Source organism: Macaca thibetana, chromosome 6, assembly GCF_024542745.1.
Source record: "Macaca thibetana thibetana isolate TM-01 chromosome 6, ASM2454274v1, whole genome shotgun sequence".
NCBI classification, from domain to species: domain Eukaryota; kingdom Metazoa; phylum Chordata; class Mammalia; order Primates; family Cercopithecidae; genus Macaca; species Macaca thibetana.
In genome coordinates this window covers 105,942,403-105,964,765 of record NC_065583.1, presented here as the reverse complement: position 1 = coordinate 105,964,765, position 22,363 = coordinate 105,942,403, and the positions used below count along the sequence as shown (strand labels likewise).

The following is a 22,363-nucleotide window of genomic DNA, read 5'->3' as shown; positions in this document are numbered from 1 at the left end:
CTCAGTCTCTACCAAGAAACAAAAACAAAAAACAAAAAAACAGCCAGGTGTGGTGGTGCACCTATAGTCCCAGCTACTATGGAGGCTGAGACAGGAGGATCATGAGCCCAGGAGGTCAAGGCGGCAGTGAGCCATGATTGCACCACTGCATTCCAGCCTGGATGACAGCATTAGGCCCTGTTTAAAATAAATAAATACAATTTTAAAAATTTGATGGTAGAGACAAAGATGAGAATGAGGTCTAAAGTGGTTCATTGAAAAGCTGTGGTTTAGTTGAGCCCAGGAGGAAAGACAGGCTTTTGATAGTACAGGAGGAAAAGGCATTCCAGATTAATAAAAATTTCAATTGGCAAATTCAGCAAAGGATGTCAAGGTGCCAGTTAGACAAGCAGCCAGGTTGGTACAAGGTGTGTTCATGTGTTCACCTCACACCTCTTCCTATTTCTGATACAATCACTATACTTAAGAGTTTCCTTAAATCTGAACTTTTACATCCATTGTTGAGATTGTTAGAACCAATAGCACAATACAGTATTTTTTATGTATAACAACTCAATTGATTTAGATGCCAGAGCAACTATCAAAGTCCAGAGAGCAAGCAGTTAAGAAAATGAGATGATACAAAACACCAGTCATATCCATTCTTTACTTGAGCAAAGCTATTTTTCCTGCTTTAGGAAAGTGGTTTTCAAACTTTAGGATACATTAGAATCATTTGAAGGGTTTGTTAAAGACAGAATGCTGGACTCCATATCCAGGGTTTCTGATCCATTAGGTCTGGGGCAGGGCCTGAGAATTTGCATTTCTAACAAGTTCCCAGTTTACACTGATGTTACTGCCCTTGGAGATCACACTTTGAGTACAATAACCTCTATCACATCTTCCTCTTGTTTATTTAATTCTTCCTCGTTTTGATGGGGCATATCTTTCAGCAGAAGACAGACGTCTGTGTCTGTGGATGTGTTTTACTTTTTATTATGAAAAATTTCACATATATGAAAAAAACACAGATTAATGAACCCTCTTACCACTATTTGGCTTCAACAATTCTTAACTCATGGTTATTCTTTTTTTAAATCTACATCCTCATCAATTCATATCCTTCCCAAGGCATTATTCTGAAGCAAATTCTAAACATACTATTTCATCTGTAGATATGCAAATATGCATCTCTAAAATAAAATATTTTTAAAACAACAAGAGGTAAATTCGTTGAGACTATATTTTAAAACGTTTTCAGTCTGTCCTTATACTCGCTTGGTGACCTGGCTGTATATATAATTCATTGTTGAAAATAATTATTCTTCAGAAGAATGTAGGCATGATCCATTGCATCTTAGCTTCCAGCACTGCTTTTGAGAAGTCCACAGTCATTTTGAATCCTTAACCTTTGTTGTGATGTTTTTTCCCCTCTGGAAGCATCCAAGATCTTCTTCCCAGTGGTCTGACTCAGCATAATGTGTCTTTAACGTGAGTCTTTTAAAAAATCTATTATACTGGACATTGCTTGACCCTTTCAGTGTAAAACTCCTGTCCTTTATTTCTGTGAATTTTTTTAAAATTCTTTCACTGATAATCCCTTTCTGCTCTGTTCTCTCTGCCAGGAGCTCCTATGTTCAGATGTTAGAACTCCTAGATCATTCCCTTAATTTTACCTATGTCCTATTTATTACCTTTAAAAAACCAAAAACCTTTTCTTTACTTTCTGGGAATGTCTATAATTCTACCTTCTAACTCTTCTAATTTCTTTCATCACTGCTACCATATTTATAATTTCCAAGAGCTCTTTTTTAACCTCTTCCTTTTTTATAGTATACTTACTTTTTCATGATTTCAAAAACTCTTATCTCTTTAAAAATGCTGACAAATTTCCTTCTTTATTTTTGTTGGACATCTGAATAATGTGTTTCCCAGTGTTGCATTTATTCTCTTGATCTCTTTCATATTGGAAACTTTCCTCATATGACTGACAGTCCTTTGCTGTCTGCTCATTTTTAACAGTAAGGAATCTTCTGACTGGAAATCCAAAGGCTGTACTTATAGAGTTTACCAAAAATGGACTTCACCACAGGATAATCCAGTTGGGCTACCTTATTAGGGAAGCTATATTGTTATCTTCAGGTCAAACTCTTATGCTGCTCAGATTCTTAGGAAAGACCCCAGCAACCTCCTATCCTGAGGATTAGTTTGTTGGCCAGAGTTTGGAAGTCAGGGAATAGTGGAGGGATAGGGTTGTGTAAGGCTCAGTAGCTAGTTTGCTTGCTTCCTGAATCTGTATTCAATGTGATACCTTGATTTCAATTGTATCTGGTGCCTACTCCTCTACCCTCCAAGACCAGGGACCCACGATTTTATTCTCTCTATAGTGGTCCAGTGTGGGGAGGAAATATCGAGATTTGATTGTTTCTTAAACTGACATATAACTCATCCTCCTTACACACTCTCCACCCTCAACACCCCATTCCAGGAGGTATCCAGAACTGCTACAATGTTATATAATTATGATGTAAATCTAGTTTTGAGCTTCCCTAACTGATAGTTTAGGATCTGGGTTTCTCAGGTTTACTAACTCACTTAGCACTTGACCACTTCCAGTTTCTACAATGCTGTCTTCTGTAGTCTCCTCTGTTGTCCACTCTGTCTTTTGGGATTTAAACAGTTTTTAGCCCCATTTCTTTTCTTCATAAGGAAGAAGATAAACTAGATGTACCTTTACCTGGATGAAATTCCTACCTTTTAAAAAGCCAAGCGAAACTATCTGATGTCTTTCACAACAGGAGACAACTTTACTTTATCAAACTGGGTTTAAGTGTAAGTTTTCAGGAATCATTACCCTTTCTTATCTCCCATCCTCGAGACATTATCACTTTACAGACTGCCTTAAAATCTAGGTAAGATTCAACCGGTCATGGCTTCTCAGTCTTTTGGTTCCTTATAATGAATTTATAAATAATCTTTTTCAAGTGGTGAATCCTCATTAGAGGGAAAGTATATTTTTAAAATACATAATTGTTGGATAATATATATTCTCTAAATTGGAGCCCAAGAGAATAGCTCAGCTTTCTTTATCAGCCACAATTTTCTTCCTTCAATAAAGACATGACCAGGTGCAGTGGCTCATGCCTGTAATCCCAGAACTTTGGGAGGCTGAGGCAGGCAAATTGCTTGAGTCCAGAAGTGCAAGACTAGCTTGGGCAATATGGTCAAACCCTATCTCTACAAAAACACACAAAAATTAGCCAGGAATGGTGGCGCATGCCTGTAGTCTTGGCTACCCCGGGGGGCTGAGATAGGAGAATCACTTCAGCCCAGGAGGTAGATGCTTCAGTGTACCGAGATCACACCACTGCACTCCAGCCTGGGCAACAGAGTGAGACCTTATCTCATAAAAAAAAAAAAAAAGAGAGACCAAACCTACACAGCACTCACTCCAAGGAAGCTAAATAGGAATACCAGCTCCCCTGGTGAATGCACTACATAACGAGTTGTCAGCAAGTTTTAAAGTTAAGGCTTTGTCACTTTAAACAACAGAGTGCCACTGTAGACCCAAAGTAAAAAATAAAAATTTAAAAACAGTGAGAAATGTTGCGTCTATACACATAACATAGAAAAAAAGTAAATAATAATGCTGTTAAGAACTCAGAGCAAAAAGTCATCAAAATACACATTCACATAGGTCTTAACTGTAGATAAGTTTTTAGTGTTAGTGACAAAAATCAGTCTCTCAGATTGGGAGAAAATATTTGCCAAACATGTACCTGACAAAAGTTATGGTATCCATAATACATATGAAGAATTCTCATAACTCAACATTAAGACAACAAACACAAGATATTTAAACAAACATCACAAAAGCTACAGATAAGCAAATGAAAAGATGTGCAACATCATTAGTCATTAGGAAAATGCAAATGGAAACCACAATGAGCTATCACTACATACCTACTAGAATGGTTAAGATAAAAAAAAAAAGTGACAATACCGAATGCTGACAAAAATGCCAAGCAAATGGAATTCTCACACAATGCTAGTGAGATGGTAAACTGGTACTGCCACTTTGGAAAACAGTTTCACAGTTTCTTACAAAGTTAAACACAGTTTCTCATAAAGTTAAACATATACTTACCTTACAACCTAGCAATCCCATTGGTACGTATCTACCCAGGAGAAATGAAAATATGTTTATGCAAAGACCTGCATGCACATGTTTAGAGCAGCCTTATTTATTGTATCTCAAAACTGGAAACAAACATATATCCATCAACGGGTGAAGGCATAAGCAAAATATGGTACATCTCTATAGTGAAACAGTATTCAGCAAGAAAAAGCAACAAGAAAAAGCAACAACATGGATAAGTAGTAAAAGCATTATGTTAAGTTAAAAGCCGGACACAAAGAGATGCATACTATAAGATACCATGTATGTAATATGCTGGAACAGTGGTTACCAGAGGTTGGGGACACAGAGGTAACTGACTATAATGGAGCAGAAGAGAACTATCTGGGATTATGGAAATATTTTATATACGGATGTGGTAATGACTATATGACCGTATGCATTTGTGAAAACTATAACTGTATACTTCAAAAGGGTGAATTTTACTGTATGTAAATTATATCTCAATAAATGTGATTTTTTAAAAGGCACAACATATTTCTTTTTTAAAAAAAGACATAGAATAAGGAAAACCAAAAAAAGGTAGGAAACAATAAACAGAACAAAGAAAAAAAGAATATCTAGAATACACAGAAAACATATAAAGAGTTAACTATTTTTTTAGGTTGGTAAATAGAACTGTTTGGTGGAAGAAAATTTCTGAACACAGTTGCATGAGAATCTGTTCAAACATGACACACTACATATCCTGGCTCTAATGAGTCAACTGCATCTTTGTCCCCCTTTGATAAAAGGGTTTGACAACTTCTGTCCTTTTAATTTTTTAACTGTAGGCTTTACTACCAATACAAACATTTCACAAAATAAATTTGAGAGCCTACTATTATGTGCCAAGAATTGTACAAAGTACTTTTTATGTTCTTTTAATTACATAATCATTCCATACTTAGATATTATCCCCTTTGTTCAATCAGTTAAGGAAGCTGAAAGCTCAGAGAAATTTAGTAATCTGCCAAATGTACCTTTGGCTGTAAAAAGTGATACGGTTCGGGCACGTCCCCACCCAAATCTTATCTTAAATTGGAGTTCCTATAATCCCCATGTGTTGTGGAAGGGACCTCATGGGAGATAATTGAATCATGGAGGTGATGGTTTTATAAGGGGCTTTTCCCCCTTTGCTTGGCTCTCATTCTTTCTCCTGCCACCCTGTTAAGAAGTGCCTTCCACCATGATTTTAAGTTTCCTGAACCTCCCCAGCCAAGCAGAACTGTGAGTCAATTAAACCTCTTTTCTCTATAAAAAGAAATACCCAGTCTCAGGTATTTCTTCATAGCAGCATGAGAACAGACTAATACAGTAAAATGGTACTGTAGAGAGTGGGGTGCTGCTATAAGGATATCTGAAAATGTGGAAGCGACTCTGGAATTGGGTAACAGGCAGAGGTTGAAACAGTTTGGAGGTTCAGAAGAACACAGGAAAACGTGAGAAAGTTTAGAATTTCCTAGAGACTTGAACGGCTCAGAAGACAGGGAGATGTGGGAAAGTTTGGAACTTCCTAGAGACTTGTTGAATGGTTTTGACCAAAATGCTGATAGTGATATGGACAATGAAGTACAGGCTGAGGTGGCCTCGGATGGAGATGCGGAACTTGTTGGGAACTGGAGCAAAGGTGACTCTTGTTAAGCTTTAGCAAAGAGACTGGTGGCATTTTGTTGCTGCCCTAGAGATCTATGGAACTCTGAGCTTGAAAGACATGATTTAAGGTATCCGGCGGAAGAAATTTCTAGGTGGCAAAGCAGTCAAGATGAAGCAGAGCATAAAAGTTTGGAAAATCTGCAGCCTGTTGATGTGACAGAAAAGAAGGACGCGTTTTTTGGGGAGAAATTCAAGCCTACTGCAAAAATTTGCATAAGTAACAAGGAGCCAAATGTTATCAAGACAATGGGGAAAATGTCTCCCGGGCATGTCAGAGACCTTCATGGCAGCCCCTCCCATCAAATACCTGGAGGTCTAGGAGGGAAAAATGGGTTTCCTGGGCTGGGCCCAGGGCCTTGCTGCTTCATGCATTCTTGGGATATGGTGCCCTGTATCCCAGCTGCTTCAGCTCCAGCTGTGGCTAAAAGGGGTCAAGGCCACTGTGAGGACAGTTCAGGCCATTGTTTCAGAGGGTGCCAGCCCCAAGCCTTGGCGGCTTTCCCGTGTTGGGCCTGTGAGTGTAAAGAAGTCAAGAACTGAGGTTTAGGAACCTCGGCCTAGATTTCAGAGGATGTATGGAAACACCTGGATGTCCAGGCATTAGTTTGCTGCAGGAGTGGTGCCCTCACGGAGAACCTCTACTAGGGCAGTACAGAAGGGAAATGTGGGGTTGAAGCCTCCCCACACACAATCTTCACTGGGGCAATACCTAGTAGAGCTGTGAGAAGACGGCCACCTTCTTCCAGATCCCAGAATGGTAGATCCACTGATAACTTGCACTGTGCACCTGGAAAAGCTGCAGACACTCAATGCCAGCCTGTGAAAGCAGCCAGGAGGGGGGTTTGTATTCTGCAAAGCCACAGGGATGGAGCTGCCCAAGGCGATGGGAGCCACCTCTTGCATAAGCGTGACCTGAATGTAAGACATGGAGTCAAAGGAGCTCATTTTGGAGCTTTAAGATTTGGCTGCCTGCCAATTTCTCCCATTTGGAATGGGTGTATTTACCCACTGCCCGTACTCCCAATGCATCTAAGAAGGAACTAATTTGCTTTTAATTTCACAGGTTCACAGGTGGAGGGGACTTGCCTTGTCTCAGATGAGACTTTGGACGTGGACTTTTGGGTTAATGCTGGAATGAGCTGAGACTTTGGGGGACTGTTGGAAAGGCATGACTGTGTTTTGAAATGTGAGGACATGAGATGTGGGAGGCTCCAGCGGCAGAATGATACAGTTTGGCTGTGTCCCCACCCAAATCTCATCTTGAATTGTAGTTCCCATAATCCCCATGTGTTGTGGGAGGGACCTGCTATGAGGTAATTGAATCACGGGAGTGATGGTTTTATAAAGAGCTTGTCCCCCTTTGCCTGGTTCACATTCTGTCACCTGCCGCCCTGTGAAGTGCCTTCTGCCATGATTGGAAGTTTCCTGAGGCCTCCCCAGCCATGAAGAACTGTGAGTCAATTAAGTCTCTTTTTTTAATAAATTATCCAGTCTCAGGCATTTCTTCATAGCAGTATGAGAATGCACTAATACACACAGTTAAGGTCTGAACCCAGATTTGACTTCATAGCCCATGCATGATGTTCTAAACACTTTGGAATTAAGAGTTGCTTTATAAATATTTAACAGTCATGTTCCTGCAACCCCTACACAAAATAAAATGCACCACATATACAATTTTCTTATGCCCAGTGATGTCATAAAATAACAGATGGGAAGCTAAAGACTTGGGTTCTTGAGTTAACAGACACTTTGTGTTATGGGTTGAACTGTGCCCCCCTCAAAATCATATTATATGTTCAAGTCTTATCTCCCAGTACCTCTGAATGTGACCTTGTTTGAAAATAGCAGCATTGTGGATTTAATTAGTTAGAATGAGATAACAGTGGAGTAGGTTGGGCCCCTAATCCAATATGACTGGTGTCCTGATAAATAGGGGAAATCTGGAAAAAGACAAATACATAGAAAGAATGCCATGTGTACATGCAGGCAGAGACTGGAGTGATGCATCCACAAGCCATGGAGTACCAAAGATTGTCAGCAAACCACCAAATGTAAGGAGAAACTCATGAAACAGCTTCTTCCTCACCGCCAACAGAAGGAACCAACCCTGCCCACACCTTGATCCTATTTCCAGCCTCTGGAACTGTGAAACAATAAATTTCTGTTGTTTAAGTCACCCAGTTTGTGGTACTTTCTTATGGCAACCCTAGCAAATGAATACATTTTATAATTATATAATTTAAATTATATAATTTTCTGTAAGTTATTTCTACATTCTAAGCCCCAGATTTCAACAGGTGCTCTTTTTCATGTTTTTCTTCTTCCAAGACCTCTTACCAAATATTTTAAGTACTTTCTACTTCATGCTATCTGAGTTACATTATCTGAATCACATGTTATTGAAAGATGGAATATATTGTTTTCAAATGAACTGCTAAACAGATAAATTATGAGTTCCTCAAAGCATAAATCTTAGCAGATTGAGAGTCTCACTTCTTTAAAAATTCACTGACAAATGCCCCTCCAATGAGAATTAACAACTAGTTTCTTATCTAGTGCTTTTATTTGCTGCATACCTTCCTCTCTTTCCTTTAGTTCTCACTAATACAGTTCAATATAGTAAAACTGCACACTTGAGAAAAGGCCAACTTCTTGGATTTCTCACTAATTTGGAGATCTTATAATGACTACTTAAGGCACTAATCATCTTTGGTGATATCCAATTTGCTGAACTTCATCTCCATAATGTAATTTCTCATTTTACAATTCCACATTCAAAAACCTTTTAGATCTGACTACTATCTGGCACTTTCAAAATTTATGTTTATTTTTGTGGTTCTCTTCAATTTTGAACACTTCCTTCCCTTGCTTTTACATCTCCATTGTCTGGTTTTTGTTTTTTGGGTATTTTTTTTGAGACAGGGTCTCACTCTGTCTCCCAGGCTGGAGGGCAGTGGCATCACCTTGGCTCCAACTGCGAGGCTGAAGTAACTGATCCTCCCACCTCAGCCTCCAAAGTAGCTGAGACTACAGGTATGTACCACCACGCCAAGTTGATTTGTGTATTTTTTGATGTAGAGATGGGGTTCCATCAGTTTCTTTAATTTTTCCAAGATCTTTCAACTTCCACTCTTGTGGCAAGCCCCTACCCCACCAACTTGCCTAACTACTATTTGGATTTAATTTTTTTTAATCCAACAGTAACATTTTCATTACCTTTCAGTTTTCCTTCTAAAATTTTAAAACATAAAACTGGCAAATTTCCCTAAAACCAACCTATGATAAGAATAATAGGAATCCTACTCATTTGGTGATTTGAGAAGTTCAACAAGATATCAGGTATACAAAGGCAGATGCCTAAGGTGAGACATGAAACTACAGAACTTAGGAAAACCAACTCTATCTGAAGATATTATACCAAAAATTTCTACCTGTTTTAATTTTAGTAACTGCAAATAAATTACTTTTATCTTCACCAATGGATCATTAGCAGTTTAAGGAACTGGTTGAAGAAATACTCACAACATAATTTTAAACAGAGGGTAAGAAGGAGGACAAGCCGAATGCCCAAAAGACAGTCCAGAAACAACCTTAAATAAACATGGGACCGTAACATATGATGAAAGTGGTGTTTCAAACCACTTGGAAAAAGATGAGTTATTTAATTAATGCTACCCAGATACACAATTAGTCATGTGGAAAAAAATTAAAAACATCCTTAAACTCCTTAAACTAAACTCCTTAAACTAAAATAACTTTCACAGGAATCAAAATTCAAGTATAAATTTTAGATGAAAATATATCTACATTTATATATAGAGAGTCTTTGACAGAGAAACACCTATCTAAACAAGTAAATATAGAAGCCATAATAAAAGATGCCAATAAGAGTATGTAAAAATCTAAGATTTCTCTAGGGACTAATATAGACTATAAAACAAGCAAAGAAGGAACAGACAAGTGACAATGTGGGGGAAAATATTTGCAACAAATGTGCCAAATGGCTAATTATCATATGAAGAGTTTCCACAAGCCAACAAGAAAAACCAAAAAAAGTACATAAGCAACTGGAAAAGGAAAAAGAAATAAAAATGGCTATAAATTATTAAGTTACTCAACCTCATGGATAAAAAGTGCAATTTAAAATAGTAAGATACCATTTTAATGTAGCAGTTTGACAAATACTTTAACATTTGCCAACACCCAAATTCCTCAATACTTGCGGGTAGGGAGAAACAGAGGCACTCATTCACTACTGGTAGGAGTGAGGAGTGGTACTGTTTTGAAGGAGTATTTGACAATAACTAAAAACAAATTTTAAAGTACATATTTGTTTCAATAATGACTGTAACAAAAATTGGCATGATTTAAGTGTGCAAAAACAAGGACCAGGCAAATAAATATATCCATACTATTCAACAGAATATAATAGTTAATGTGTAAGATTTATTAAAACAAGGTGCAGAACGAAACGCTTAATATGATACCATTTGTGTAAATATTTATGAAAGATATAAACAAATCCTTGTATAGGCTCACACATTTTCTGAAAGGATGACCAGAAATTTAAGTTTGGTTGTCCCTTGAGTGCAAGACTAAAAAGCAGCATGTACTTCTTAAACTTTTTAATGCCATGAATTATAATTTTTATCATGTGCACTTTATTTAAAAAATAGAATTTAAAAAGTAAACAGTGTAAATTTTCCATAAACATTTGCTTTTAACTGAAACAATTACAACTAACATATTCAGAATATCTACTATGTGACAAATTTTGTAGCAGGGGCTGGGTCTTCTAAGTATCAAGCTATAATAACTGAAGAATTCAACTGTCTTTCTACAAACACTTATTCTACATACAAATAGCTCTTTTTACACAAAGTAAGGGAATACTATTTTTCCTCTCACCTACTTACCGTCAATTCTTTCACATTAAGGAATAAATTCTCTCAAGACATATTTTCTTCCTTGAAATTATTTCACCCACTTTATTATCACACAACTAAAGAACATTCTTTTTATAAGACTGATTTAATCATTAAACTAAGAATGAACTTAAAATGGATCAGGCTCTATCAAGAAATGTGGGCTCAGATGCTAGATGCTTAAAATGGATTAGGCTCTATCAAGAAATGTGGCCTCAGGGCACAAGATCCACCAACAAATAATATAGTAATGAATGGTTATAGTAAAGTCACATCAACTCTTCAAGCCCAGATTTCTTCGTATGTGAATGTTATCAATTTCATAAGGGTGCCATATAAAGAAATTAAACATTTATATTCTTTGTATTCTGACATGAAGTGATATAGGCAATAGCCCATATTTAAGGGAAAAAAATGCCAAGAGATGCCTATTAGTATTTAATGAGGAATATTACTATTACATTTATTTATTTAACTAAAGTACACACTCTAATTTGTAAACTTCATCCTGAGTTCACTGAATTCAGTTATATTTTCAATTTCCTTTAAATATGTAACATGGAGTCTGTGAATCCACAGGGCAAGGAAAAGTTCAAGTTAATAATATAAATGCTTGTGTTTTTTCCTATCATCTGTTTCATTGTATCTAAGACTACCACACAGATTTTGCTGCCTCATTCATCTTTTTACTTTTACTTCTATTATCTCTCCTTTAAAGAATTCAAATTGTTCCACATTCCTACTCATGTCTTTTACTATGTACTACAATGAAAGTTATGCATGTACATATAGCTGTAACAAAAATCATTTACAACAAAGTAACAGTTTTCTTCCTGAGAAGATGGATGTAAATGTTTATTTAAAATTTTCTTTTCTCGAAATAAGCCAGGCAATATTATTATAGTCCATAATTCAAGACAGAATAACTGTATCTAAATCCACAGAAACTAGCATGAATACTACTACTTAAGGAACAATAAAGATAAAATTTAATTCCTCCCCATTTTTACATCAATCATTATGCTACTTTCAAACACTTAAGCATTGAAACTAATAAACATCCAATAATACGCAAAAGAAGGGGAGTGGAGGATCAAGGAAGAACACTTCAAGATCGCAAGGTACATTTCAATCCACTATTCTGTCCCCTGACATGAATAATGATCTATCTTAGAAGAAAAACACCCAAAATATTAAACTAGATACAATTTCTAAACACATTACAATGTACCACATACCAATTAAAATAAATACTGAGCCTTTATGTTAAAGCTATTTCCTAAAAATTGTCTCTAAGAATAAAGAGTAGTAGTTTCATTATCGACACTTCCAAACACTTTTTCTGTGTTTCTCTAATTTGATATTCAATTCTAAACTTTTGTTTTCAAACTTTGAATATACAAGGGGGGAAATAATGTATAAAAAATAATGTAAAAATACTGTAAGATTTTCCCTAACTGCATAACAAACGTGTGCTAAGTTAGGATTAGATATTAAAAGAAATCTGAAGTATTACATATATATATATACTCTAACTTTTGTAAGCCATATAAATTCTATCACAAAATGTGACTTCTCTTTGAGTGAGTTAGTAAAATCTGTATTTTTGTTTTAACATACCCATTTTCAGATTTTAACTACAATAGCTCCCTTAACTGACCTCTATTTAATTCTCGGACCTTAGCCAACACTTTTTTTTTTTTTTTGCCCATGGCATGCTGACCATTCTTAACTAGTATGCTATTTTTTGTATAATCAGGCATTTCTAACTAGTTGGGTTACAAGCTTAACAAGTCATTGGTTGTTCCCAAATCTGTTTATGTCCGTTTACTTGTTATAGTTCTTACATATCTTAAACATTATTTATGTCTAATGACTATGAGTGCAAAAAGGAACAGTTGTTTCTATATAATAAGTTAAATGTAAGTTAAGTAGGCCGGGTGTGGTGGCTCACACCTGTAATCCCACCACTTTGGGAGGCTGAGGTGGGTGGATCACTTGAGATCAGGAGTTTGAGACCAGCCTGGCCAACACAGTGAAACCCCATTTCTACTAAAAATACAAAAATTAGCCAGGCGTGGTGGCACGCAGCTATAGACACAGCTACTTGGGAGGCTGAGGCAGAAGAATTGCTTGAACCTGGGAGGTCGAGGTTGCAGTGAGCTGAGATCACGGAACTGCACTCCAGCCTGGGTGACAGAGCAAGACTGTCTCAAAAACAAAACAAAAAAACAAAAAAAGAACAACAAAATGTAAACTAAGTAGAATGACTCAACAAAAGTGAGTTATTCTTTCAAAGGGTGTTGAATTAGATAAAAGTGACATAACTGCAAAATATAAGGGGAAATCATAAAAAGTTAGAAGGAGCCTATACTTAGGGTTTTTCAAAAGTTATCTTTAGACTTTTATTCCACGTTAGAGATATCAAAACTGCAAATAGTAAATCATGTGTGAGGAATATAAGAACAGCTTCTCTCAACTCCACAAAGAGATGGCATTAGCTCAATGTTAAAAAGTTTATATTTTTTAAGTTAAAATTTTAGAACGTTACCTACAAGATGTATTATTTTTAAATTTTCAGTAACCTACAAAGTAACTGTCCCAGCCTCAACAAATAAAAAGCCTTCAAACTTTTTTTTCCCTAAAGTCCTTAAACCGGTTTGATATACCCACTAGATAAAAACTACCTGTCTATGCAAAATAACAATACGTAGCAAAAAGCACAGTAAAATAATTTTATGGAAAAAAGTATTAGAATGTATATTCTTCAAGGGCAAGGATCTTTATCTTATTCACAGATGTATCCTGAACATGTAGAACAGTTCCTGGTACGTGGCTGACACTCAGTAAATATTTGTTAAATGAAGAAGAAAAGGAACTTACTGTGATGACAGCCTTGCTAAGACAGATGGATCCCCTGCAGCCATACTCTGTTTCGTCTTCAGATTTGTAGTAACTCAGAGCATTATTTTTCAAAACTACCCAACGATCCTGCCACCCATGAATGTAGTTTGTCCACTGGGAGTGGGAAGGGGAACAGAAGGGAGAAGAAAACAAAAAAGAGAAGTATTTTAGAAATCCAAACTTTTTGAAACAGCAATGTAATTTTAAAACCAAAACGTGAAAAGTCCAACTTAATTCTAGGCATAAACAGTAAAATGATTACAGAAAGTGAAAAGTTGAGATTTTCTAGATTGCATAATGATTTTCAGTAATTTTTACAATATTATAAATAAACTGTTAAGAAACAAAATATATCATTTTCTTCTAACATTTGAAGAATAAAACAAAAGCCAGATTTTGGTTAAAATTATTGTTTGTTCTCTGTGTGCTTTCATCCTCTCCTAAGTACCTTCATGATACTTGTTTTGGTCCTTGTCATAATTAACATATTCAACAGAGAAGTATGTTCAGTTAGGTATGGAGTCTCTCATTTTCTGACACCAAAGACTGCATGAAGCCTTCTAAATCAACGGAAGTATAAAGTCAATTATTACTAAACTCTACTTTTGTTGTTATTCCCATATGAAAATTTATAATGGTCATAACTCTATCAAAATAAAAATAATAATCTTTAGTAAGTTGGCATCAACTTTAACTTCTCCTCTACAGAACTGAATAATATTTAAAATGGCCAATTCATTTTCCAAGTTTCTCTGAACATATATTTTTCAAACTCAAGAGTAATAAAACAAAAATAAAATTGGTTTTCAAAAACATATAGGATTGCCTTCAATACCTTAAAAGAGTTTCTGTGTTGCTAAAGTCTTGCTGCACAGTGAACATCACAATAAACTGGAAAAGGGAGAAATGTAACCTTTACAGGACTACTTATTTTTGCATGTTTTTATCTATGCTCTGGGGTTTTAAGTATAGAAAAATCTCAAAACTATCTGCCAATTCCAAAAACTAATTAAAAATAGATTGCCAAAATATACTGCATTGGCTCAGGCTCTATATCCACTGAGAAATCTTTTTCTATTCTCTAATTAAGCATTTTTGAGATTTATTCAGTTCTTAAATTTTCTTTTATTTTGTATTTTTTTGAGACAGGGTCTCACTCTGTCACTCAGGATGGAGTGCAGTGGCACCATCTCAGCTCACTGCAACCTCCCGGGCTCAATCTTCCTTCCTCCTCTTTCCAAGTGATTGAGACTACAGGTGCGTGCCCCCACGTCTGGCTAACTTTTTGTAGTGATGAGGTTTCACTATGGTGCCAAGGCTGGTTTCAAACTTCTGGGCTCAAGGATCTGTTTTCCTTGGTCTCCCAAAGTGCTGGGACTACAGGTGAGCCACCATCCCTAGCCAGTTCTTAATTTTTCTAAGCCCCATCATTACAACCCCTCTCTGAGAACTCATCCAAGCTGACAATTTAACTCATTCTAGTGGCTCCTAATCACCACTTCCTTATTTCTAACCGCTTGTGATGTACCACCACTTAGACAAAGGCTTGAAATAAATGATAGTTACCAACAAAACTGAATTTACTTCTATAAGGTGTACTTCCTTCCTATTTTCCTACTTCTTCTTTCCTGCTACTTCTGCTCAGAGTCTGTGTATTAGATATACAAACAGATTAGTGTATACAGGATTAAACAGGCTCAACTACTCTACAACTCACGTGAAGAGAGTTTTGACAAGTTACTTTCGTAAGCTTCAGTTTCTTTGCCTGTTGATTGATGGCTGAATAAAATAATGAAAATGCCTAGCATAGTCACAGAAGATACTCCTAAGTGTTCCTTCTCAATATTTATAGCCCATCACCAAAACCTGCTTATCTTTCCTTCATAGTAAACCCTTAAATTTGCCTCCTCTTCTCATTTTCAACTATTCCAATCAAATTACCCAGTTCCTGTATTCCTTACAGGACTTAATCTTTTCTCTAGTATCTTCTGTGTTTTTCATAATTTACACAAGCTTATTTACTTACTAAGCATGTTTGCTTACTTTTCTTACATGTTGACCGTATTGAGTCTCCAGCTCCAAAACTTACATGGACAACTTCCCACTGACTGTCATACAAATTGTTTAGGGCACTCAAGACCCACCATGGATTAATCTTACCTCATTTATAATTACCACACTTCATAAGGCTAAATTTTGTGATAGTGGTCAAGTTACTTACTCTGTGTTCTTTTCTTTGTCAAACTCTGTCTCTCAGAGTTAAGTTTAAACAAGAATAGACTTAGAACAGTGCCTGGACATAGTATTTTCTGAATCTGAGGAAGAGTTATACATGGCTAATGAAGCTTAACCTTCAGCATTTCTCACTAGAACAGAACTCTTTCAATATTAGAGAAGGGACCCCAGCAATTATGTATCCGTAATTCAATATTATGTTCTTGTAAGAGGCTGAACAAACTATATCAGCTTCAGGACTCTTTTCTCAGTAAGCTGTTAGCTGTTATTATGACACCTGGAAGACAAGTTTTTTGTCTTTTCTCTGCTCTCATAATGTTCCCTCACTCTTCCCAATTTAACAAATACAGACAAGGCAATATGCTAGACATTGCAGGAGAACTGAATGTTACTGTGGCAAACAGGCCAGCAAACACAAACACAAGAGAAAAAAAATATATATTTAGAATAAAACAAAATGCTATGGGAATTCAAGTGAAGGAGGTCTTGAATGATGGCAAAATACAAAAAGGCTTTACGGAAAGGACAGTATTTGACTTGGACTCTTAAGGATGGATAGAATTTCAAACAGTTTGGTGTGTGCAAAAACAGAAGGTAAACCATGAAGGATGGAGGATATTCAGAAATTGAATGAGATTATTTTATCCAGCCTTAGTTGCTCTCAAGTCCTACTAAGGCATGCATCTTTTCCCCACCATGATCCATCACGATACTTGTTATAACCAGACAGAATTATTGTCTATCAAGTATTTTTGGAATCTATACACTTAAGTGATTTATAAGAAATATGCTTCATAGGTATTTCCATATATTTCAGATTACCATATGGAAAATACCCTTTGAACTGGTATATTTCTAATATAAATTTACCCAAGCCCATTCCAAATCCACCCCATTTTGGGGGACAAACGAAACAAATTGTACCGGGACTTATTTACATTACTCAATGGAAGGAAAAGAACAAAAGCCGAGTTCTGATCCTTGTTTAAATTACCAGGTGAATATGAAGAATTCAAAATATATAATTTACATTTAAAAACATGCACCATACTCAGTATGAGTATATATATTCAATTTAGAATACCCTTGATTAAAAAGTTTCCAGAAAACACTGTATATAACCATAAATTGGTAAATCTCAGGAAAATTTCCTTCATAGCTATTAGCAAGAATACCAAAAGCTGTATTCCTATTCATTCTACATAAGAAGCAACAGTCAAAATTTAAGTTATTCACCTTCCACAGAGGTGATCAAATGCATTTGTATGCATTTAAATATCGAGATTGGTCTTCCATTTTTTGATCTATAGTATACCTACTCCACATAAAGTAAAACTCAGAGCACTGGTGACTTTTTCCCCCAGTCACTGCATTCCCCCAACCCCCAAAAAAGTAATTATCAGTAGGTCAAAATTACAATTTGTATTGCAAAATACTCAACACATCACAATACTAATATGGCAGTCAGCTTCCCATCTTATGAGCAGTGATGAAACTATCAAAATCACTGAGAAGCAAGTAACCCACTTCCTATTATCAACTGAAAATGTGTACCTACTACACAATGTGTTCAATAGAGATTCCTAAATTACAGGATACATTTAATGTAAAGAAATCCTGAGGAGCTTCTCGTTACTGAAAACCTTGCATTGAAATTTCAAGAATGATCACAGCATCAATATACAACTAATTTTTCGGCTATACAAATAAAAGTCAACACTTGCAATCCTTAGTTCTGACTACACATGCCTTTTCTAGTTCCCTTCTCATTAGCTTTCTACAGACATTATAAAAGCATTATATTAAACAATTCCACAAATAATGTCCAAGTGATGTGCCAAAGTATGAATACTGGAAACAGGGTGATTTCTTAATAGCCAGTAGCTGCACATGACATAGTATCTTATGACCAGCTTGTTGAGGGACTGGCCCAGCTCCCCCTCTCCAAGTTAACTGCTAGCTCCAGCCATTTCTAAAAAAGTTTAACAGGAAGGGGGAGAGAAGTCCAAAAGGCTATGTGAATCTTCTTATAGCAAAAACTTAAAAAAAAAAAAAATCCCAACCATGTAATATCAAGAGATCACCCATCTGCAGTTCTATAATGGCTGCTTTCCTAAAATTTTGATACACGGATTTTAAAAAATACATAAAAGGTAAAACATCTTTTCCTTACCCTGGACCCCTTACCGCAAAAAGAGTTTATTATTAAATAATGCTCTTCTTCCTGGACTAAAGATCATTCTCCTTTCTCACATGTTTCAAGTTACTATGAATATTTCCTGTACCCATCACGTGCCGATTCAATATCTCTATTCTGAACTAAGGTACAGGGTGAGGGAGAAAGTCCTCCACATTAATCTGTCTCACTACATCTAACCTGGCGAGTTCAACACCTCAAATTTCAACACCAAGCTGAGTCGCTCCGGCTTCTGTCGAAACAGCTGCGTCCGCAGTGCCCCCCAACCTACTCGGCTTGGCATCCTCAGACAGACCAACCTCTTTTAAGAGGTCCGACTTGAACCGCTCCCGTGCCCAGTCGTTCGGACACCGCTGAAGCCCAACCCGGATTCCTTACACCCGGGACAGCTGCCGCCCTAGGTCCCAAGGCACGGCACGCATCTGGTCTCCCAAACTGGATCCCCGGTTGATACACCCTTTCCCTGGTCCTCGGCTGCCCCCGACGAGCCCTCGGGCAGCAAGGACAGGCCCCCTATATCCCCGCCTCATCCCTAGTCGCCGCAGCAGTACTCAGCCTCGCACCCCGGCACGTTCCGCGCCTCCCGCCAGCCCCACCCCACCGCCTCAGCGGATTGCCTCGCGGCAGGTGAGTCTGGCCAGGGGTCCCCTGGCACCACCGGTTGCTCACCTTACTGAGGACCCCGCAGCGCTCCACAGGCGGCCCAGATTCCGTCTCTGGATCCTCCTCCGAGCCCGACGAGTTCCAGCTCTGATTATCCGACATGGAGGCGCGACAGCCGAGCAGGAGACCGGCCCCCGCTCCCTCAACTGCGCCGGAGGAGGCGCCCAGTCCTCGGGGTGAAGGGTCGGGGGATGGCGAAGCGAAGAGTGCCAGCTCCGCTGTGGGGGGGAGCAGGAGGAGGGACGAAGTCCGCTCGCCGCGCCGCCGCCGCGCCTGACACCGAGCGGAGCGGGGAAGGAGGACGAGCGGTGAAGGAAGCCTACCCTTCCAGCCGTCAGCCGCCGCCGCCGTCGCCGGGACCCCTGCGTTGCGCCCGGTGCTGCCACCCGAACTTAGCCCCCTCGATGCCAATTTCAAATAGCGAAGGAAAAGGGAGAAGAAGGGAAGAGAAAATCCGGCCGCTGAGACCCGAGTCCACTCACACCTCCGCTACCGCCGCCATCTTGCTGCCTGGCCCACTATTTACCCTCCCCTCCCCTGTCCTTTCCCCTCCCCTTCGTCCTCCCATTCTCCCCTCCTACTCCCCGCCCCGTCCCCCTCCCGGCGTCTGACGCGACACGCCAAGCGTGCGGGATCCTCCTCCCGCACCCTACCTCCGGCTCTCCCGGATGACGAGGGGTAGAAAAGTAGGAGGAGCGCAGTAAGGAGAGGGCGGGATAGGGATGCCGCTGTGCTGCATTCTGGGAAGGGCGTTGGTTCGTCGCTCGCCCAGCCTCCTGGGAGTTGTAGTCGCGATCCTGAGGTAACGGGTGAGTATCCCGCGCGGGGATCGCTTGTCGCCTTGGGGACTTGTCAGTCGGTGGGTGGGCTTCGTTTGACAGTTGCGTGACCTGCCTCTTGGCCTCGCTTCTATCCTTGCCTTGTGTGTTTATGACGAACCCTCCGGGCTTGCGGGCCAGGACGTGAGAGAGCTTTCTGCTGAAGATGACGGGCCTGCGTTGTAGGGCTGCTTGTCGAAAGCCCGGGAGCGCGTAGCCGCTTCCGCCTCAACCACGGGATGGGGTTTTGTGAGCTCCTAGTGCCAAGGGGGTTTTCTTTCCACCAGACCACCGCTGTAAATCTCGAGGGTCTTACCCATTAGAAGTTAGAATTCACATTTGACGTTTAAAGGAAGAATTTCCTTAGTACCTTCTGACAAGCACGCACTTCGCATTTTTAGATTTCTAGAATTTTCTTTGTGGAAAGTAATTTTGAGGTTGTCAGAGAATAAATAACGTTAGAAAGGTTTTTAAAGTAAAACAAGAATGTCAGATGATAGCCTGGGATTTTCTCTTAGTTGTAAATGAATATCTTACTGAGAACCACGTTAACCATGCCTGCCCCTCAAAGATAGGAAAGTTTGGATATATAGAAACTTTCTCGTATTAGAAATACGAGATTAGGGGATTAGGCAATAGGTGGCTATTTTTAAGACTAGGGTTGAATTAGCAGAAAGACCAAAAGAAGATCTAACAGCTCTTGTCAGTTGTCAAGGATAACTTTGATGGTGAGACCTTTGACTTTGTAGCTTCAGTAATTTCCTCTCGTTAGCTATTTTAATATAGTCGAGTTCCTGATAATTGCCAAGAGTAAAATTTGTTATTAAGCCTTAGAAAGAATACCTTTTTTACTACAAGGATGGGACAATAGGAGCGAAATTTCGAGTCTAAGGGAAAACGCTAGTCGAGTGCGGTGGCTCACGCCTGTAATCCCAGCACTTTGGGAGGCCGAGTTGGGCGGATCACCTGAGGCTGGGAGTTTGAGACCACCCCGTCTCTACTAAAAATACAAAGATTAGCCGAGCAGGGTGGCGGGTGCCTGTAATTCCAGCTCTTTATATCCTGGTTTCAAATCTAGGCTTGATGACCTTTTCCCATATCCCAGTCTCCTATTTTTTACTTCCTCAATGGGGGATTAATTACGATTCTAAATGTTTGGTAGCATGAAGCTAGGTTATCTCTATCGTGGCAGTGGATATTTAAGTAGGCATTACCAATATGTATCTTGCTTTCTTTTACTTCCTTTTCTGACCATCCACACTCCATTTATATTGATGAATTCTTTTACTAATGTCAATTATTACTGTATTATGCTCATACTGCCATGTCTTATTCTGCAGCTTTGATCCTTAAGGTGACTTAGCATATCTGTCTAAGACTCCTTTATCTGTTGATTTTTACCATTTAAGTTTCCAAAGGCAGCTGTGTTTTTGGAAAAGTGGGAGGGAAGAGGTAGATGGGGGTACTCATTGATACCTTAATGCACTTCACAGCTACTTGAGAATATGTCAGATCCTACAAAAAGTTCTAACATTCGAGAATAAGACAGTGATTTCAGAAATGGAATTTCAAAGGGTGTGTAGGCCACCCTTTTTATTCTGTTTCCTGTTGTACAAATGAGAGCCAGGCTAGGAATGTTTCAAGGAGAAATATTCTTACTATTCAATGAAATTGAAAAATATATTCCCTTATCTTTTACTCATATCTGTTTGGTTTATGGGATAAAAACTTGTTAGGGTAGTTGGTATTTCATAGGCTTCACTCTAACATTGAAAAACCTTTTAGTCTAAAAATCACACAGTACAGTACATTGATGAACAGTATTAGTGCCCACTCTTGGCATGTACACATGTTCTTTCTTTCGTTTTTATTTTGCTTAGCTTTTGAATTGCTTTTCCTGTTAGATTGAGAAATTATTTTATTAATATTTTAAAGGCATACTATATAAAGCAGTGTGGTGGTATCTTATGTATCAGTAGAATCCTCATGATAGTTATTTTGTAAACGTGTTTTGCTTCCTGTTTTTTTCTAACCCTTTTATTGTTTCACTTCTATGATTTCAAATCCTTTTCTTCTTAGTCAAATAAGTTGAAAAAATATTTCTATAGAGCATACATGTTGCTATGGTGATAGCTTATGAAAAAATAGTTTATCCCTGTTTAAGATCTTTATTAAGATCTTGCTATATGATCATCTGAGATACTATAAAAGTAAAATATAAACCATTTCTGTAGAGTCATTGTTTTCTAGCATTTTACTGTCTAGATATTCTGACAATAATTATGTGTAGAAAGTGAATAAAGATTTTAAATTGCCTGTGACGTAGGAGGTTTTCAGTAAATAATAACCGATGAATGAAATAAGTTTAGCCTGGTTGATAATTGAAGGGAAGTTGTAGGAACTGCCATTAACAGGGCCCAAGAAAAAAATCACTAACGTGATTAAAATCAGTCAGAGACCAAAGAATCAAATAACATCATAGCTTTTTGTAAGTAGCAAGTGTCATTTGCTAAAGGCCTACAAAATGTCAAACATTGTTTTAGGTTCATTTGATTTATTCACTCTTCACAAAAATCCTGCAAGGTAGACATTATTCTTATTTTACACATGAGGAAATTAACATTCAAAGAAGTTAAGTAAATTGCCCAGATCATCGCTAGTGAATAGTCTAGTCCAGGCTTTGGACCTTAGACGCTTGTAATACATAACTTCTAATACGTATAGAATTGATTTTAGATTGTCACTCAGGCATAATGGTACATACCTGTAGTCCTAGCTGCTCGGGGTGCTGAGGCGACAGGCTAGC

At 38.1% G+C, this 22,363-nt stretch overlaps 2 protein-coding genes across 6 annotated transcripts in view; one reads left to right on the top strand and one right to left on the bottom strand.

Annotated features, from left to right (window-relative positions):
* Positions 1 to 19,478, bottom strand: part of CERT1 (ceramide transporter 1) — a 148,796-nt gene extending 129,318 nt beyond the window's left edge. For 3 of the 4 annotated variants that reach the window (XM_050794466.1, XM_050794465.1, XM_050794467.1), the window contains exons 1-2: positions 18,746 to 19,239; positions 13,624 to 13,758 (exon numbers count right to left, since the gene is read on the bottom strand). In XM_050794466.1, the coding sequence (XP_050650423.1) occupies positions 13,624 to 13,758; positions 18,746 to 18,841 (231 nt within the window). In that variant the 5' untranslated portion in view covers positions 18,842 to 19,239. Of the gene's footprint in view, positions 1 to 13,623; positions 13,759 to 18,745; positions 19,240 to 19,392 lie in introns of those variants that run through there. The other variant, XM_050794468.1, reaches the window with a different exon arrangement.
* POLK (DNA polymerase kappa) overlaps positions 19,464 to 22,363 on the top strand; it is a 90,581-nt gene continuing 87,681 nt past the window's right edge. Inside the window, exon 1 of one of the 2 annotated variants that reach the window (XM_050794460.1) lies at positions 19,464 to 19,548. The gene's annotated coding sequence lies outside the window, so the exon portion shown is untranslated. Of the gene's footprint in view, positions 19,549 to 19,676; positions 20,286 to 22,363 lie in introns of those variants that run through there. The other variant, XM_050794462.1, reaches the window with a different exon arrangement.